The sequence below is a fragment of the Grus americana genome, chromosome 2 (genome assembly GCF_028858705.1).
Source record: "Grus americana isolate bGruAme1 chromosome 2, bGruAme1.mat, whole genome shotgun sequence".
NCBI classification, from domain to species: domain Eukaryota; kingdom Metazoa; phylum Chordata; class Aves; order Gruiformes; family Gruidae; genus Grus; species Grus americana.
Genome location: NC_072853.1, coordinates 67386544 through 67406881, shown reverse-complemented (window position 1 = coordinate 67406881; position 20338 = coordinate 67386544). Strand labels below are relative to the sequence as shown.

General features: G+C 36.8%; 1 protein-coding gene across 5 annotated transcripts in view; it reads right to left on the bottom strand.

Annotated features, from left to right (window-relative positions):
* The window catches only part of LOC129202965 (dynein axonemal heavy chain 5-like), a 165442-nt gene that overhangs the window by 122873 nt on the left and 22231 nt on the right, over window positions 1–20338 (bottom strand). For all 5 annotated transcript variants that reach the window (XR_008575879.1, XM_054816739.1, XM_054816740.1 and 2 more), the window contains exons 19-33: window positions 19042–19249; window positions 18144–18231; window positions 17899–18022; window positions 17644–17807; window positions 16404–16496; window positions 15376–15579; window positions 13479–13559; window positions 12991–13395; window positions 12714–12832; window positions 10698–10834; window positions 9453–9615; window positions 5996–6107; window positions 5538–5666; window positions 3990–4189; window positions 3733–3886 (exon numbers count right to left, since the gene is read on the bottom strand). Coding sequence is in view for 4 of the 5 variants with exons in the window: in XM_054816739.1 (XP_054672714.1) it covers window positions 3733–3886; window positions 3990–4189; window positions 5538–5666; window positions 5996–6107; window positions 9453–9615; window positions 10698–10834; window positions 12714–12832; window positions 12991–13395; window positions 13479–13559; window positions 15376–15579; window positions 16404–16496; window positions 17644–17807; window positions 17899–18022; window positions 18144–18231; window positions 19042–19249 (2381 nt within the window). In the remaining variant the exon portion in view is untranslated. The remainder of the gene's footprint in view (window positions 1–3732; window positions 3887–3989; window positions 4190–5537; window positions 5667–5995; window positions 6108–9452; window positions 9616–10697; window positions 10835–12713; window positions 12833–12990; window positions 13396–13478; window positions 13560–15375; window positions 15580–16403; window positions 16497–17643; window positions 17808–17898; window positions 18023–18143; window positions 18232–19041; window positions 19250–20338) is intronic.

Sequence of the window (20338 nt, the reverse complement as noted above, 5' to 3'; positions counted from 1 at the left end):
CACTACAGGGATGGGAACTTGATGGTACCAATGGGACCGTGGAACTGATAAACTGCATAGTTGTTACCCTGAGCCAGCCCTGAGCCAGCCCTGAGCCAGCAGTATTTCATTTTCTGTCGAAATCATGTCCTTTGGTTGAACCTTGCTCATTATAATCTCATTATACCAATACCAAAACACACCTCCATCCCAAAGGCTACCCACTTCTAAGGTGTGACCACCCCACACTGAATATGCGCTCTGAATTTCTTTAAGTCTATAACTTTAAAAGCAAACAAGAAGGTTTTACATCAATCACAACAAAAGTATGTATGACTAGAGTCACTCAAGCTCCATCTGAAAGTAAGAAAGTAGTATAAAAATGGCTTAAGAGAGGGGGATGTCAGGAGAATACCATCCCAGACAAGTCGGGAGGGATCAGTCAACGGGCTGAATCTCTCTTCCCCCCCCATAGGGACGCCTATTGGGTGAGATTCGAACACTCGGCTATACCGAGTGCTTCCCTAGGAAACTTAGAAAATCTCTATAGAGTTGTTTCATAATTTAATATATTTGCAGTTGGCTGTATTATTCATATTCTTGGTACTTGCATGTGCTTTGCAGACAGTGTATTTATCACCAGCAATCCAAAAGAACCTGTACTTCTGTTGCTTTAACAAAATGCACCATACATTAATCTAGCCATGAGAGTTCTCATTGGACACGACCAAACTCCTTAAGTATGGCCGTGCTAGTCCATTGAACGCAACTAGACTGAAGGTGCCTCGCACTATTGAGGCATCTGTAATCATGGTAGTTCAATATATTGAATGCGACCGGACCCTATAGTGCCAAATTGGGTATCACTCATTATCTAAGCCCAGCCACCCCCAGCCCCTCTGATACCTGAGGACAAGCTGGAACGCAAGGGGGTTTATTTCCTGCAAAACTTCTTTACCCTTTAACACAACAATGTTGGGCACTAAAATTGTCCATATAGAAGGATTCCAACACACACCAGAAAACTCAAACACCAGCCTTCTCAGAAATGACAGTATTTCTAATAGCAATACACAATGTCATGTAACGGCTACTCCACACAGGTCATGAGGATTAAGTTGTCAGTAGTAATACTTGACTGCTGTGGTTTAGCCCTGCCTGGCAATTGAGCCCCATGCAGACACTCATCTCACTCCTCCCCAGCAGGACTGGGGAGAGAGTCGGAAGAGTAAAAGTGAGAAAACTCCTGGGAGTTGAGATAAAGACAGTTTAATAGGTAAAGCAAAAGCTGCACATGCAAGCAAAGCAAAACAAGGAATTCGTCCACCATTTCCCATGGGCAGGCAGGTGTTCAGCCATACCCAGGAAAGCAGGGCTCCATCACACATAACCATTACTTGGGAAGACAAACACCATCACTCCAAACATCTCCCCCCCTCCTTCCTCTTCCCCTAGCCCCTTATATGCTGAGCATGACACCATATGGTAGGGAATATCCCTTCGGTCAGTTGGGGTCAGCTGTCCTGGCTGTGTCCCCTCCCAACTCCTTGTGCACCCCCAGCCTACTCACTGGCAGGGCGGCGTGAGGAGCAGAAAAGCCCTTGGCTCTGTGTAAGCACTGCTCAGCAGTAATGAAAACATCTCTGTGTTATCAACACTGTTTTCAGCACAAATCAAAAATATAGCCCCATATTAGCTACTATCAAGAAAATTAACTCTATCTCATCTGAAATCAGGACATTGACAATCAAAAACTGTATAAATAGTCTGAAACTGCCGCACTTGAAAGGTATTGCAGGTGAAAGGAGACAAATTCTTAAATACTGGGAGCTGGAGAATAAATATTTTTCTACATTGGATATACTGACTTTAAAAACTCTTTCTTCACCTACAACAAATGAAACGTTACTGGGATCATAAATTATCTAAGAACTAGGAGAGATCTTAAGAGCCAAAAGCCATTTGTCTGTCACAGGAGAGGATCATATCCATGCCACTCTTCAGAAACATCTGTCTGTCTTGTGTTTAAAGGCCTTCAATGCTGGAGATTCAGAAGCTTCTCCAGGCAATCTTTGCTACTGGTGACTCTGTTTTAATATCTAAGCTTAATCTTTCTTGTGTGTACACCAACTACTTCTCATTGTATTCATAGGTACAGAGAACACATTTTTGTCTTCCTGTTGAGTGCAACACATTTTTTTAAAAACTTACCACATCTTCACTTCAGTTTTTCCTCTCCTTCAAGTCAAATAAGCCTAGTTTGTTGAATCTTTTCTTGTACATCCTCCTTCACGGATAGTTCCTCATTCTTATCACCACCTTCTATGCTCTCTCAAATTTGTCTATGTGTTTCTTTAGCCAAAACCAGGTACAATATTCTAGTTATGGGTTATTAATGCTTATGTATTCCACTTTTCTGTCTGCATTTTGCACACCAGCAATCTAAAACTCATTTTCTGAGAGTACTGTGAGAGACAGTGTCAAAAACCTATCAAGATACACAGCAACTAGTGTTTTTTCCTCTATCCACAAAGCTTGTTGCCCACCCTAAAAATAAATTGTTTGACAGGTTTTGCTTCTAACAAATCCACGCTGACTGTTACTCATCTCCTTGTTAGATTCCAGATGCTTACAGACAGTTATTTGTTGCAGTATTCATCCAGGAACTGCAATTAAGCCCACTGATCTATCATTACTCCTCCACCAAGCTGTTCCTTCTCCTCCTTCTTTAAAGACAGTCACCACATTTGCTTTTTTCCAGAATACTGGTTCATGTATCATCCTTGTAAGAGGTAGTTTTAAGCAGTTATCAAATGCCTCAGCTGTGCTGCAGCATTTGTTCATCTGCAAAAACTGCTTATTGATTCTCTAATAAACTTTAACAATATAAACATACCTCATGAACTAAAACTATTGTTATTTGAAATAACAGTTAAGAAAGCTTTACTTAACTTACAAAAATTAATGTTAGTTTTGCAAATTGTAAGCCTTTAATTATAAAAGATGTGGCCTGAAATAAATTCATGTTTAGCAATTTCCCAATAATCATGTCTTTGTTAAGTTACAGCACTGCTTGATCCAGTGCTACTAAACTGTGGTGTGTTAGAACTATATGAAACCATCTCTCTCATTAGGGGACGCACCAGAGAGGATGACTTATTCTGGTATTTCTCTCATGCAGGAAGTCAGATCATTCCTTAACTCTTTCGCAGCTGCTATCATGGAAGGTCATAATTGCCTTTGGAAGAGGTTGCAATAGTTCACACAGATTAGCACACATGCAGCTGCCCAAGTCTTGAAGCATCTCTCTGTGGCACTTAGTTATACGGAGTCCTAGCAAGTACAGAATTCATACAGAAAATCTGACATTCTATTATTATATAACTGAGAGCCTATAAAGAGGTGCACACGAGAAGAAAGGGATGTTGGCGTATATGGTAGAAGTGATACATCAGTTTTGTACCATTAAGTAGTCCCGAGCCCTTTGCTGTCATATGATTCACTAATATTGCAAGCTGACAGGAACATTTGAGCCTGAATTACAAACAATGCTGCTCCTGTAGGTTTGACCAAGTTCTAAGCAGTTCAACCAGATAGATAAACCCCAGTTTGGCAAAACTTCTTCTGAACTGCCTATGCACAGCCCACAAAACTTATATGCATTATATGCACTGGCAAGTAAACTCTGTGATGTGGCAAATCTCTTGGTACAACATATTGCTATTAACATATTGTTATCACAAATCAACATACTTGAGGTAGTTGTTTTGCAATGTCTCCACCAACAAACACAGCTTCAAGGTAAATCCAGAGGTTTTGTACAGTAATCCAGTTTTCAATTATCTCTACAGTATTGGTCAACTTCTGAACCCACTGTTGTATAGTGGACTTAAATGGTGTGTTATACCTGTATGGACATGAGTTAAAGGGGAAAAGAACATAAGATGATCATTGTTTACTTCTGGGTTTGATTAAATTTACACAATATGTGCATTTATTAAGTTTTGTACCTATTGCTCATGAGCGACCCCAATATCATGAGGCTGTCTTCCACCAAAGCTATTTTCTCCAATATATCTGATCCTTTCAGAAGAAGTTCTCCTCGAGTTTTGAATTGGCCAAAACTGAAAGCATGAGTACTCCATTCACTGATGACGTGCTTCAATTTTGCTTCAATATCCTTTTCTTTAACAGCACTGATACAGATATCCTGTGTAAAATTAAACTAGTAAACTATATTCCTCTAGGGCTAATATAATGCACACTTATAAAGACAATTAAAATTCATTGGCTGGATCCAGACTTCAGTGTAAATTCTAGCTAATGAAAATATACATTGAAACATCTCAAAATTATTATATTACAAACTAGATTATATTATAGTACTACTTGTATCTGAAACATTTTATGGGTTATATTCCATCTTCACTAGCACTAGCACCTTAGACTTTTGAAAATTCACTGACTCAGTGAATCTGCAGGCAGAATTTGCCTCTCTATATGCATTAAAATTTGAAGTCAAATATACCTACTGAGGGGTGTAAGGAAAATACACATTACCAATCAAAACCAATAAACAGTACAGGAATAGAGCATACATGGACAACATGACTGCTTGCTCCTTCTTGAAGACAGTGAGGGCAGGACTGCCATAAAATTGGTAATTGCATCAGAGAGAAAAGGAGCAGCTACTCAGATTTGACCTCAAATTCAGGTTCAGGAGTATACTGAATTCCATCACAGGTTTAAAGTCTTTCCTTGAGTGCAAGACTATCGCACTGAACCTTTCACATGGCTTAAATTCTTGTCTAGAAATTGGATACAGCACAGGTTTGATTTCATGTTTTTATCTTAGAAGTGTTCCTTTGTGGAACAAGACAAATCAGGTCACTATTATGGAGGGACAATAGAAGTGACAATAGAACTGAAATTAGAAACTGTTGAGTTTTCCTTCTTTATTTTTAATACTTTGTTCTTGCAAAAGGTAATGATCATAAAGATAATGTACTTGGCAGATAACTACTGTCCCCAAAATGGAGGGGGCAATAGCTTTGTAACTTGTGCACATTACAGAAGCCTTCTCATTTCGCTGTGCTCTTGTGAAGAGTTACTTTTGAAATACAAAAGAAACTTATTATCCTTTAATCATATATCCTCCACTTCTACTGTGTTCCAAGGATTTTGAGCACTTAACAGGATCAAACTTACATCAACTATTTTTTCTCTCTGATGAGACATGTAAAAGGAAGAAAAAATTATGAGTAGGCAGACCCTAAACCAGAAGCACGACAGAATCACACTACTCTTAAAAAACCAGAATTCCTTCTATGGAAGGATTAGTGTAATACCATCTATCCACTTAATCCTTCTCCAGAATAAAAAGGAAATAAACTAACCATCACTACTAATACCAGCTATCAAACTCCCTTCTTCAAAAGAATTCTCCAACTAAATCCACATTTTTTAATGTTACAAAGCTGACTAGAAACAGGATTCCAAAAGCACAGAGCCCCAGATGACAAGTTATTCATTGCAAGCAAACAGAAAAGTACATGTACCTCAATATCTTCTTTATATTTTAATAAAGAGGCATCCATTATGTTTTTCAAGGAGAAATTTTCAGAGTCAACATCAAAGTGATGCCCAGTTACTTGTGCAATTCTTTCCCAGTGTCGTGACATCATTGCCTAGAAAAGTCCATAGGAATTAGGGAAGATTTTTTTAAATTGTATTATTTTTAGGACTAGAATGATCACATACTTTTGCACAGCATCTGTTAAACAAATAGAAGAGTCCTGATTTCCATTCCATTGAAAGCATTAATAGTTCTTCTAATCACATTATGAAGTTTTTTGTTTTACTTTTGTGTAACTAAGCCTAACTAGATTTTTGCCATAAATATAGCTGCTTTTATCTATGAAAAAGAATTATGGAAAGCATCTTATAGTCATACAACATAGTCTTCAACAGAGTTTTTCAAGTGAATCTTATCTGCAAATTGTTATGCTGAACATACTTTGTTTGCCATCATTTCAAGCAAAGGACAGCTCTCTGTGAAGTCATCAATTTTTTTTTTTAGATCTTGAAAAGCTTGCCATTCCTTCAATGCTTTCGGCAATTTACGGATTCTTTAAAGAGCACAGAAAAGAAGAAATATTTTATTCTTAATCATCACAATCCACCATTTAATAGTACAATATATTCTCATTTTTCAACCAGTGGACCAGTAGACTGTAAATAAAAATCTAGTTGCAAATTGGCAAGATAATATATAGCTGATCGTTTCTGACTGCAGGCATGAAACACTGCTAAAGACAGTAAAAAACACACTAGAATGGTTTGGTTTCTTTTTCAGTCTGAATAAAAGGAAGTAAATGTCACGTGCAAACCCATGTCTGAACTTAAGCTTTTGCAGTGTCATTGTTTTATTAAAAATTTGAAAATGCACCTGATTGTGTAAAGGGGAAAAAGGATTAAACGACACATATTTTTTGAAGCAAAAGAAAATGCATCCTAAACTGAAAACTGACCTGCTTGCAAGCAGAAAAATACTTCTGTTTCAATCAAACAAGATACCTAGTTTGCACAAAAGATATTTAAAGAAAAATCTTCATTTATGCACAATTTCAAGATGAAAAAACCTGAAAATTAAGAACCTCTTGTACTGTGAAATGTCACAGCTCCACTTGCTTCTAACAAGTCATGCCAATTTTCATCTGCCAAAGCTAGGACCAAAGACTGACAGCAGTTCTCTTACAGCTCAATGGCAGAAACGAAAAGCTGCATAAAACCAACCCATAATGAAAAACTCCTTCAAAGAAATTCTCCATTTTTCACAGCTCAAAATCAGACTGATCTGTCACACAACACTGGAGCATTTGTGAATTCTTCAGTGCTTGCTGGTAAGAGGTAAATGAACATACGCATACTGTCATGGCACTGCAATAATCTCTGTAGTCTTTCATCTTCAATCCAACAATAGACAGTATTAAATATGCTAGAGAAAAGTACTGAAGAAAGGAAAATTATATTCTGCCATGTATGGATAAGGCTTTAAGAGGCAGTTCTTGGCTACTTCTATGCTGAGGCACATCAAGTAACATTCTTACAAACTTTGTCTTAAGCTGGCAATTGGAAATGGGATCTCTTAGCTTAGTAATGAAAACTGCTAATTTTTTTATATAAATACTTTTTTTCTTTGTCTTGGTCTCAGTGATATCTTCTAATAGCAAGTTCCATGAGTTACATGCTATGTTAAAAAACTACTCCGTTGATCAGGTTCACATTTCCTTCTTAAAAGGGAAACTACTCTCTAGCTATTATTGTAAACTTCCATAAGGTTTTCTACCACATGCATTCTGTCTAAATATTTATTCTTCTTATCTCTTTTTTAAAATGGATTTATTTTCACCTACAGTAATTTTTGTGATTCTTCTTTTCACAATTCTAAGATTTCCATTATATTACTATTTTTAAAAGAGGTAGCAAAAAAGAACATTACACTAAAGAACTACTTATATCTTTACAATTATGTTGAAACACTAATTGCATTTCCAGTATTCCTGCTCCTTTCATAACACAGCTTACCATCTTAGTTATTTATGTTGGAAACCCCTGTACAATGTTTAAATTTCTCCAGCTTTAAAGAGAATAGCTTGATGCAATAATGCTAACAAGACTGCCAACAGAAGGACAGTACTGGGTTAGACTTCTGTTACAAAAAATATTTACTGCCTATTGGTGGTCACCTTGTTCCAAATATAGCTCAACATCTGAGAGGAAAAAAAAGTCACACGTGAAGTAAAAAGAGAAAAACGTAACTTTCAAAACTGTTGTCATGCAACGGCTTCCTTCAGAGTTCTAGGAGAAGGAAGCATAAATAGAGTCCTACCAATCTGTAAAATATAAGTGACTATAGAAAAAATGATGATGCAGATTCCAGAATTCTACTGAAATTATTTCAAGACTTATAGATATTGTCCAAATGCAGAAGTGTGTATATATATATATTTTACATACATTAATTTTTACTACTATTATTTTTTTAAAAAATGAGGGTTGTGGTTTTTTCAAATTAATGACTAGAAGACAGTTCACTCAGTTTTTCCAGAAAAGGAAGAAAATCTCCACCCTGCTTCTTCAGTGCATGCAGAGATGGACCCTGCTAAAATGGTGACATGCTCAGAATCCCATGACTAAAAAGCCTGAGCAGAAGTAACTTTTCCTATGCTTTTCAAAGATCTGAGATGAGATGAAAAACACAGATTTGATCTCAATCTCTTGAATAATACCAAAATGTAAGTGAAGTCTCTCTCAGGTCGCATTGGAGAATCCAAAATCAAAAGTTCATCAGAACTACTGGTGAAGCAGAGAGACACACAAACTGGCTGTTCCAGAAGAGAGATTCTGCAGAAGAGAGAGCTCTTTGTATTGAGCAAGAACTTGTCTCAACAGAACTCACTGAGAAAGTGAGTCACTGTGTAAAGTGGTAAAGAAAATATTTATACAAAAATAATAAAAGAAGAAAATAGAGAGAGTTCACATCTTTTTGCCAAATTATATGCATAGGATAAAAATACTGCACATTTATTTTCCAATTTTTGCATGTAATTTGGTTCTCATGTATATTCTATAATTCCCATTAAGAGTAAACATAGACTGGTACAGATAACTACTCTGAAGGAATGGATGCACAGAATACTTAAGACCTGCATCTAGACTCTCCACTTTTGCAGGTAACAAAATTCCCCTTTTCTAGCAATTCTGTCCATACTCCAGTGCCAGGAATCAGAATTCAAAGAAAACTGGCAAAGGGGAAGCAATCCAAATCCTGTTGGTTCATGAGCCCCTGCCTCTGAAAGAAGTAACAAGCTGGGTCAGGGAAGTCTTGCAGACCCAGCCATGGCTGTTGAAAAACCAAAGGAGCATCTTTACCAATGCAGTAGAAAAATTCCTCCGATTTCAGCAAAGCATGGTTTCACCTAACAGTTATTTGTATGTAATGTGGAAAACATTCTTCCTCTCAAAACTCATAATAACCCCTCAGAATTTAGTGTGGCTACCTTTGTCAAAACAAGCAATCTGTACAAATGCACATATGCAGACAGTAACATCAAAATTTTGTCTAACATCACAGAGAAGGTAATATTTGAAGATCAGCAATGCAGGTTATTTATACTTACAACCCCCTTGCCACAGGTTTATGCACCTTATTCATTAAATATGTTACAACCTACCATGTTGGTATACCCCAACAAGCCTAAAGTGACCCACAGACTGAGGTTAGTAAGATCACACACTAGCTGCATATTGCACCACTGTCTGCAACCACTGTGGCCATGCTGAGCACCTGAGCAAGCCTGAGCTTGAAATAAACCAACAGATTTTTGTCCCTCAGGGCAATTTTCACAAGTTAATTGACACAGAAACCTGAGAAATAAAAATTGTACATATTTCAACAAATAATAACTTACCTGTTTTGAAAATCCAGAAGTTCACTGTTAATTTTTTCAATATTTAAATCACTCCAAAGCATTTCATTGTATCCATCAATACTAGCAGTAACTGAATTATAAAGACTGTAAAGTCTCTGAAGCAATGAAAGTTCACGTTTAATTTTGTTCAGTTCAGGATATTCTGTTTCAAATTTTAAAAGAAGAAATTTGTGAATGTTAATTAGGTACAACTGTATTCATGACCATAAAAATCTGTGTGTTTCTAAAATTGGTATTTAATAAATGTCTGAAATAGGACTTGCTTTTAGATAGCATCTAGTAAGACAAACTTTTCCAGTTACATTACATAAGAAAATCAGATTTTCGTGCACAGTAATTGTTTATATTGCTGAGGTTTTTATAAATATTCTTCTATAACAGTAGATGTAATCTTATATGGAGATGCTGCACCTACCTGTGAGGAAGATAATGTTGAAAAAGTAGCTGAAATGGTAAGGGAATGCACTATAGTTTTACACAAGAACTAAAACATCCCCCATCTCAATTTGTACTATTTATTTTGGAGGCAGAGGTTGGGGATGGAAAGTGTGCTTTAAAAATAAACATATATTATACAATAACATATAAAAGTTATAAATATATATGTATCTATTAACACATAAAATAAAAGTGTTTAAAATGGACCTCCTTAATGGAAATGTTTTGTTTAGTTTCTCTCATATCTTTGTGAATTCCTAGTTAAATATAATGTAATTATTGCATATGTCTTCAGACGGGAAAATATACTGAATTTAGTATGTACAAACTAAGGTGCTTATCATACATTCTGCTGTAACTTTAATTCACACCACGGTCTTCCAAACTTGACTAGGAGACATAAGGACATTACAGATCAGTTGCACAGCCCAAGGGAATGTATTATGTATCTGGAGCAGGGACAACTTGAGTACTTCAGCAACATGCTTCCCTAATTTGGACAAGGAAGAATACAGACAGGAGATGTGCTTGGCTCTGAACAGAAAAATCAAGAGAGCTAAGCAGCTGGACCCTGAGATACACGAACAGTGCAATATTTTTCCACCTGATGTTTATGTATGTGCAGACTGTGAGCCAATTTCACACAGCTGCTCTTCACAGGAAAGACAATAATAATTTACTGCAAGGAATTTTTCTACAATGAATCCAACACTAAATGCATTTGGTAGGACCCACAAGAAAAAATTAATAGCCTAGGACCAGGTATCCATACCCCTGAGAAACTACCTGTGATAGGAAGACCAAATAATTCTTCCCCACCAGAAAGAGAGATATACTTCCTCCATAGTTCATCAAATTTGGCTTGAAAGATCTGTAATCTGTCACTTGCTTCATGGGGAGGAACATTCTCCTCACTGGGGCCCCTGTAAAAAACAAAACAAATTCAGTGCAAGTATCAATAATACAGGTTTCACAAAGAAGCACAACAGAACCCAGACCTTACTTACTGAACAGTATTTAATATTTTCTAAAATATTTTTCTACATATTTTCACAAAAGACACTAAAAGAGAAAATTCAAAGTATATTCAGTGTCGCAACATCACATATTGAGCAGACCCTGAAAGAAAGCCCAATAATAAAGAAAGCCTAATAAAAATTCATCTGGGTTACCATACATATTATAAACAGCTAAAAAGATCTACAGATGTTTTGTCTTTGTTATTTTCCATTTCTTTTCTTCTGCAAAATACATTTTAATGATTATTTTCATTTATAGTCTTAAAAAGAGTAAGAGAGCAGGTATATAATTCAGGGGTGAAAACTGTGATAGCTGATACTAGAACCATAATTAAGCACGCAGAAAAATAACAGAAAAAATACAATTTTGCCCAAATGAGTGCATCTCAGCTGGAGGACTGGGTGTAATCCCCAGCTCTCATGCCTCAGATCACTTCTTGGCTGCATCATATTTTGGGATGAGAACTGCAAGTATGTCATCTTCTGTTGTGTCATGGCTATTTCTAGAAAGAAAATAACGTGGTCAGCAGAGGCAGCCAGGGCCTGATCCCACAGTACCTCAGCAAGGAGAGCAGGGCAGGCCTGGTTCAAATGAAAGTCCAGATCTTTAGACAAGTCCACAATAATTAAACAGGACCAAGGTCAAGCACGGAAGATGAGTCAGCAAGTCAGGGTCAGGAGCAGGTCAAGTGAAGGTAACCGGGGTGAGACACAGTGCAGTGGTTATCAGGCTGTTCTAAGACCAGGCTGAGAAGTGAGTCTGTGCATCGGGATCAGGCTCAGCTCGGTAGGGTCCATGGCCAGGCACAGGCATGGCTGCGACAGAGCTGGTAGGTCAGGGGACCAAGCAGTGAAGTCTCAGCTTAAAAGTAAATCCCACAGGAAGGAGCGTCAGCCTTCCTGAGGCCTCCCAGCAGAGATGCGTGGGAGTGCTCTGTCACCAAAGGAAGGGTGAAACCCTTGATGCACTAGCTCTAAGCTGGCCCTAAGCCCAGGCAGCTGAACCTCCAGGAGGGAGGATGCTCTCAGGTGACCCTAAAACTCAGGGTCACCTCAAGGCTGGTGGCAGCCATAGGGTGTTTCCAGGAATTCTTCTGGACAACTCCGAGAGCAGAACTGCAGGCAGCACCATGCATGCATCCACACTGGCAACTTGGTGCTCTAGCAGGATCCTTTTAGGTGAAAATTCACCTCATCTATAGCTGGAGCCTTGAAGCATGCACTTAAATGCACTGCTGGTGTACATTCAAGAAGTTTCACTCCTGGTGAAGCCAAAGATGAAGCCAAACACCAGGTTATCATTTGGACCACCTTGGTTTTAACACCAATGCAAAAGCACCTGCCCTAGGAGAAAAGCATATATTCTCCAAGGCCCTCCAGGAGTGTGTGCTCTATGTGTGCACTGAATTCTGTTCGTAACAGCGAGGCAGACTACAGAGGCAGTGCCACACACTGCCCATGGGCTGCAGGTGTGCAGTGCTCACCTTGGCTCAGTTGCTGGCATGAACTTCATTGCCATTGGATCTGGATTAAGATTTGATTTTTTTTTTTCCCCAACCTATTAACTCTTCTGGAATTTCATGCCTCCAGCATTGAAATGATGGGAATGAATCTATGACAGTAAGAGTATCTGCCCATCTTACATTATTCTGAAATTATGCTTTTTTATCAGCTGTCATATATACATAGAGGCTGTGCTATGTTTACTTTCTGAAGCCCTTTACATACACCATTTTTGAACAATCACTAATGAAGCATAGTTGTATTGCACCATGTCACCTACTTTTCATCATAATCTTTGCAAAATTCTGCAGTATCGATCTGGAATTTTTGAACACCACTCAGTAAATCTGTTTTCATGTCTGGCTGTACCTTCAGCAGCAAGTCCTCAACCTGAAGTGCCTACATGCAAACAAAGAGAAAAACAGGCATAAAAGAGACAGGAAAAAAAGCACAGAGTTTTAAGTAAGAAAATACTTTTGTTCTAGCATTTCAACATTAAAAAGTCTGACAATAACTTTGCTATGTATATGATTTAAGAAATAATACAGCTATGATACCTGTGTGTTTAGGTTCTTCCAGGCATAAGCCAATCCATCAACTCTTTCCGTATTTCCATCTTGAAAGAGCAGATTGTATTTATGAAGCACAGAATAAGATTCTTCTATAGGTCCAACTATCATGTCAATTTTAATCTCATTCTCTCGAATTTCTTTTAGTGTTTCCATTGCTCCCCGTACATCGTCAAGGTCACAGATAGGTCTGCTTAATCTCTTGCTAATATTTTCAATGAATGAATAAATCTCATCCATGTCTGTTGCAGACTTTTTATTCAAAGCTAATCCAAATGTTCTTTGTCTTGAGCAGCATTCCTGAATTAAGGCTATTTTCAACGGCTCTGTTGCAATATCCACTGATTCCAGTACACAGTGATTTGGCAGCTCTCTGATTTGCATTTCTAATTGCTAAGACAAACACAAGCAATAAGCTTTTGATTTCACTACAACTTCTCTGAACAATTTGTTTTTATTAAAGACCTAATACTTACAGAAAAGTATCTGATTTGAGTTTGGAATTCAGCCATTGTTGGTTTACTATCTATAAATTCATTCACATTTTCCTCTGGATCCTATATAAAAGAAGTTTATTTTAATTATTATTTAGCATTGATATTACAATAACCTATGGGGGCCCCAGCTTCCTGATGTACTGTGCAAACACAAATGATCCCTCTCTAAAAGAGCTTAAGATACATGCATTAAGTTCAAATTATTTCACTTGAACTGCTTTTCCTGACTCTTACTCGTTTACAGTACTCTTTAAAGCACTTGAAATCTATCTGAAACTCAAAAACTGACACAGATCAGGATATCTCTTATCAATCCAAATATTACTACAAAATTTACAATGTAGCTGCTAAAACTTTGCTGGAAATATTTCCTTCCCGGTCTCCCTTCTGTCTGCAAATCCCCAAAAGCAGGTCAGATATTCAAATGGTAGCAATTGTACTCAGCCACCTTCACTTTTCCTCAGTGTATTTAACTGCACTTTCTAGCTACAAACAGCCTGGCCATTTGGAGCAATCACAGTTTGGCAGGGAAGGATGGATCTAAGGGAAGAGGCAGCATTTAGCTTGTTGAAGCTTGTTTAAAGGGAACAGAGCACTGAGCATCCTTACTTTTCATAAGGCAGGCCAGTCTCTGCAGAGGTGAGAACCAGCTCAATAAATGTGTTAGATTCTCAGTTCAATTACAGCAAATAAATGATCTTCACCCAGCTCAGTGATGTTCATCTACAGTCTGCACTGTGAGGTCCCTGAGAAGTTGTTTCAGCTTCTCTGGCCAATAATGAATTACCGGTGACACTTCCCAGTGGTCCCACAGAAATTATAAAGATGGGGAAACAGTGCCAACTCCTTAGGAATTTTAAGGTTAAGGAGTAGATTAATTAACTATTTTAGAAGATTTTAGTCAAAAGGAAACATTATCATGCTACTGCATCATCCAATCTGTGCCTTGTCTGGGTAAATGATATACAATCAATATGTGGTTAGCCACATACCACCAAAACCTGAGGTAACTAAGCATTAAGAATTGGAACCCCAGAAGCCATGAAGATATAAAAATTCCCCATCCTAGCCTGAACTCTAACTGCAAAAGAGTCAGCTGTGGGAATGTGGTCATCTATCAGTTGGTTTAGGAAGGGGAAAATAAAAATAGTAAGCAGTTTCAAAGATGAGATTAGTCCTGTTTTGATTGCTTGTTTCTCAGCCTGACTAAAGCACATTTAATAGGTAAGACCAGTAGTTTTACATGCACACAGGTTGAATTTCACTAGTCAGAATGTACACAAGGTTTTATTTCATTAAATATCTCCTGTCAAAACACTCCTCGGAGCTTTACCATTTATGTGACTGGACCCACTTCCTAATGAAGACAACTCCATCAGCCCAGATTCTCTTCTGCTTTGGAATTCTTATTACTGGAAAGATTTCCTAGATATAGTTGATAATTTTTGTGAAGAAATAGAAAAGCTGCTTTCAGCAGTGCTTGCTGAAGAAGAACTAGTCAGTTTAATATTCAGGAGTGCTTTTGTAGTCTGCAATTTCTCTGAGATTCTGTTAAATTATTCTCTTTTAAAAGCTATGCAGACAAGATGCTGTGGGAAAGATGCATAAGCATATGAGAGCTTAAGCTTCTTTATGCTCCACCATTATTTTTTGCTCTTCTACTTTCTTCCTTAGATGGTTTAATTGGTAAAGAATGACAAGTTCTGGTCAACACAAGAGTACACAGAGGTGGTACTACAAGTATATAGATTCTACTATGAAACTAAGCATCTAGTAATACTTCCTATTAAGCACACAGTCTCCTTATGCAACCCAAAAGAGTTTATTTAGAAGATTTTACAATACAGCAACGTATTTTATTAAATATGTATTTAACCTTGTTCCAGATGCCTGAAAATTCAGCAAAGCTGTTCAGAAGATCCGATGCTTCAGTTTTGAGAGACAAAATAATTGTATTTAGTTGGATTACCACTTTATTTACATCCTTATGCTCGATGATCTGTTTGTCTAAAGGTTTCAGTGCCACCATCCTGGTGAGTTTGCTCTCATCACCTAGCTCTACAGCAACAGCTTGTTCAATCTGGCATAAATTAAACAAGAAAAAACATATGTCCAGTAGTTTTATATATGTATTTTTACATTATAGAATGCCCAATAATGCATACACAATAAGCGCTTCTACGAACAGATAAAAAGTGCAGAGAAAGCATCCACAAGGAGACGCCCTGTTCTTAGCCTGGATTTTTACAGAACTATAGTTCTAGCTTTAAAGCTGATTTTATCAAAAATTGCCATGTGGAGCTCTATACTAATCGTCTGCGAATGAAATCTGTTAAATATGCATCATGTACAGGTACAACTGTGCTGTTTCCTGTTCCTACACAACTGCTCGGGTCTTCCTGCTTTCTTTGGCACAGTATTGCAATCTATAGCCATTCTTGGCCAAAAAAAGGTCCTATAGGTGGTGGGGGATTGACTGCTTGGAAATAAGCAAACAATTCTGCTTGAGGAAACTGAATTTAACCCATTCTCTCCTAGTTTAATTTTTTTGTTATTTATTTCCAGGACTTGGATGTGTTTTTTTCATTGAAATGAGCTGATCTAGTACCCATGGATAATGTTAGTTTTCACACATTATCTACATTATCATCATCATACGTGTTCAGTATATTTAAAACATTTTTTTAAAGTAAATTTTGATTTTATTATTGGAAACCACCAAACATAAGATTTATGCATTATTACTCTAATGTCAATTACTTGGTATAGAGATGAAAACCAAGGCTTTCACTTAACATGAAGATCCACCAGATTACAAGTATTGGTACAGAACATATTCTTATGAGATTAAGAAATATTAACCAAAATACTACCATTTGAAAATAATCATAATAAAATACTCACTTGCTGCTGTTTATGATGTAAGTGAGCAAATTTCCATAGGGGGATATCTTTGGCTACTGATAATATGATATTTACTGCTTTGTTTACAGCACTCTGAAAACAGCAAAACATTCACCTTGAGCACACAGAGAGATTATAATAAATAAGGGGGGGGGGGCATGGGAAGGATCCTCCAAACAATACCAAAATGGAAAAATTATACCTCTATCTTTACAGGAAATATTCTAATAAGCATGAAGTAGGATCACCCAAAATACATTTTGTAAGGGGAAAGAGTAGCCCATAAAGCTTTATCACAGTCCTACGTTTATATGGTTTTCAAACATGAACACAAGAGACCTTTACAAGTAGTAATCGTGAATCACTGGGGATCATAACTTACTTATAGTACTATTTCCCCTTATACTGGTTATAAATATAGTTATTTATTATTAATAATAATAGTTTTTGCATTCACATCAGAATGCCTGAACACACTTGTCTGAATTTGTGATGGTATAATCTATAATCTACACAGGCAGCTATATAAATTATTATATAACTTCTTCTATCTATGGTATTTTAAAATTACACTTTGAGGTCTGATTTCTTACACCACTACAAAGGCTGCAAATGAAATCTGAGAAAGAATTCAACTACTGATTTTGACAGTGACAATGCTAAATGAAAGTCCACAAATCAACACCATAAACAACTAATACTTTGTGAATAATTTCAGACATCATAGGAGATTGTATGTATGTGTGTAAGAATTTTGCTGAATTAGTATAAGTTTAAATGAGTGTTCAAATTTTTTCACAGTTTAGGGCCTCAGGCTGGTAATATTTCTCTTTACATTTCACTCCTGCAGAATGCTGATTTATGAATGATACTTTAAACTGATAACATTGTTTTATATTCTGAAAGAGTTTAAAGAGACCAGGAAGTCGAATCAGGCTGTATCAATGACATTCATTTTTATTCTTGCATTCACTTTGAAATGTTTGCCTCTAAGTAGAGGTTTGTGAACGTAAGTTATTGAACTTTTAGGAAAACAGTTCCTTCTACTGGCCTGCATAAGAAACATGATCAGTGGCTTCATGTCTTAGCGCCCATTGATGTCACGAACTCAAGTGACTTTTAATCTTTTTTTGCCTTTCTTTTGTTCTTATACCAGATTAAGTTTGCACATGTTGTTTTAAAGCAATACATTTATAAATGTTTTACCATAAATGACTGAGATGTTCAATTATTTTGTTACCTGAATATCTTCGAGACTTGGTTTCAAGACAACATTTGGAATAGCCAGCTGAATTTCAGCTTTGAACAAAGGAACCCTCTGTGTCTCTACAAACTTGGTGATCTGATACCTCGAGTCAATAACACGCAATCGATGTCTTAAGGACTCCAAAGAAATCTTTGTACCTAAATAAACATAATATTTAAGTGAGGTTATAGCTTGGGAAAAAAATCTCAAATTATATTAAAAAATTAAACATATCTGAAAAAGACTCACATCTGACCAAAGAGTCAGTATTCTTCTGACAAAGTTGTCCCATCAGATTATAGTAACTACAGGACAGGCATTCTTGGCAGCGTGTTTTCTGTTTCATGTCGAGATTTGTACAGGCATATGAATCCTGAAGAGTTAAAGCGAAATTCTTAGGAAAATAACCATATTATCCATCAAGAGAAAGTGAAATATCACGTATCTGACTAGGTTATAAAAGGTTACTTTTAACACTGTAGAGGTCTTCTTACCTCCAGACTTCTCCCGGCATCTGCTTTCAGCCTGTGCTTAAGAATATCTACCAGTTCGTACACAGAGCATTCCACTTGCTGACTCTGTCTACAAAAACAACCTTACAGTCACCCACAGGGAATCAAACATAAGGAATTCTCTTTGCTGTTTTCCAGGCACACACCCCCAGTCCTGCTGCACTGTGAAGAATTGTATGTGCAGGGAAATACCCTTATACTTTTCAGTTTGTTCCTATTGCTTAGGCATACAGAGAATGTAAGACATTAAGATAAGCACACTACAAAGAAACCTCTTTGTCAGATTCTGTTATATCTGATTCAACCAGACTTCATAATACTTAAAGAAAAATAAGTTATTCTCCAGCCACAGTTAATAAAACAGGCCTATCATGATGATATGGTGACATAATCTGTGAAATCAGAATTAGTAAAATAAAAAAATAAGTAGAAGGTATCTTATTTTGCACAGTCACCATAGACATCTTTTTGGAGAAGAACTGAACAACTGTTCTGCTATAACCTGGAAAATAAGCACAGGCCAAAAAAAATGTGGCACCAGAAGAATGGGAAGTCTTACATTAGCTAGCTAGCATTAAGAATCAGGCAATTAATGTGGGGATGAGATTTCAAGTCTTATCTATCTTCATTTTTCTTGCTACTGATTAGAATGCCAAAAGAAGAAAAATATGAAATGCTAAACACTACAGGTGCAATCTTACATATGCTACATTCAAAATACTTGGGAATTTTTCCCTGCATCTTGAGACTATCATTTTGCTTTAGACTAGTATTCTGTTAAAATAATTTTTTACAAGTAAACTCTCTACGCATAAAAAAGTAATATGTAAATAATCCCACCCAAATATGGCCTTCAAATCTATGCAATGAATAAACCTACTGAGACAGTTTGTGAGCAGTAGAGATAGCAAGCTTTTCTGTCTGTTCCAGGAAAGAAAGCATATCTATAGGTTCATCTTCTGGCAAAATTATCAGAGCAGTGTTCGACATATCCTCCAAAATTCTTTCAATTCTGCATTCCAGAGTATCAGCTGCTTCTTTGACGACATAGTCCAACTCCCTCAGGGTACGATAAACATTCTCAATAACTAAGCAAAGAAAAGAAAATGAAAACAAATAATGCAAAATACAGACCCCTTAAATGTCATCTCCCCCTTCCTCCCTGGTATTACAATAAAATGACGATTTAATGGCAATGAAATACGCAACTAAGGCCTGGAACCAAAACATGATGAGTACAATAGCCTTCAAAATAGCTCTTCTTTTTTGAAGTAAAGAACATTGTAATGAAAAAGATCAACAAAATATAGTGGAAAACAGAAAGGATACAACTGTTCAAAAATTACTTTGGTCCTTCTACATAAATCCACATGGAAATCCAGTACTTTCATCATTGTAATTAACTTATAAATTTAATGGCTAAAATTCCTCCAGCCACAATAACATACTGGTTAAACCACTAGATTTCTTCTTTCATGCATATGACCTTTGTTTTGGAAAGAGATGAACTGACTGCTTTAAGAGATGTGTTTATTAAACTAGGTAAAAATTACTGTTTCTGAATAGAGTGGGTACATTCTTTCCCTGTCCTTCATACTTTCATTGCAAAAAAGAAAGAAATATGTCACCTGACACCTTTTGTCTTTGAATTTGTTATTACCAGACAGTATCATTTGAATCATCAATACTCTTTCTTAATGTATAAAGAAATCACTATGATTTCTTAGACACAGCAGTGTGACAGTGGTGTCCAACTGCTGATGCTTTTAATTAGAAAACATAATTTATTCCTATTAGGAAGTTAATGATAGAGCTTGTCTTTTTTGTTGACTAAACCAGACAAATAATCCAAACAATTCCTTAGCTTTTTAAAAAATATATAAATTAGGTAGTCCTAAATAATTTTTTTCACCTTTTCTCCTGAGTTTTAGTCTAGAAGGCAACCATTGGCCCCCATACTTCTACATATTAGATGGAAATAAAGCACTTAAGACATTAAGCTCATGCATTGTAAGTTCAGCACATTGCTGGCAGGACAGTGTTAAGTGGCCTTAAATTAAAAGAGGGTAGATTTAGATTAGACATTAGAAAGAAATTCTTCACTGTGAGGGTGGTGAGGCACTGGAACAGGTCACCCAGACAGGTTGTGGAGGTCCCACCCCTGGAAGTGTTCAAGG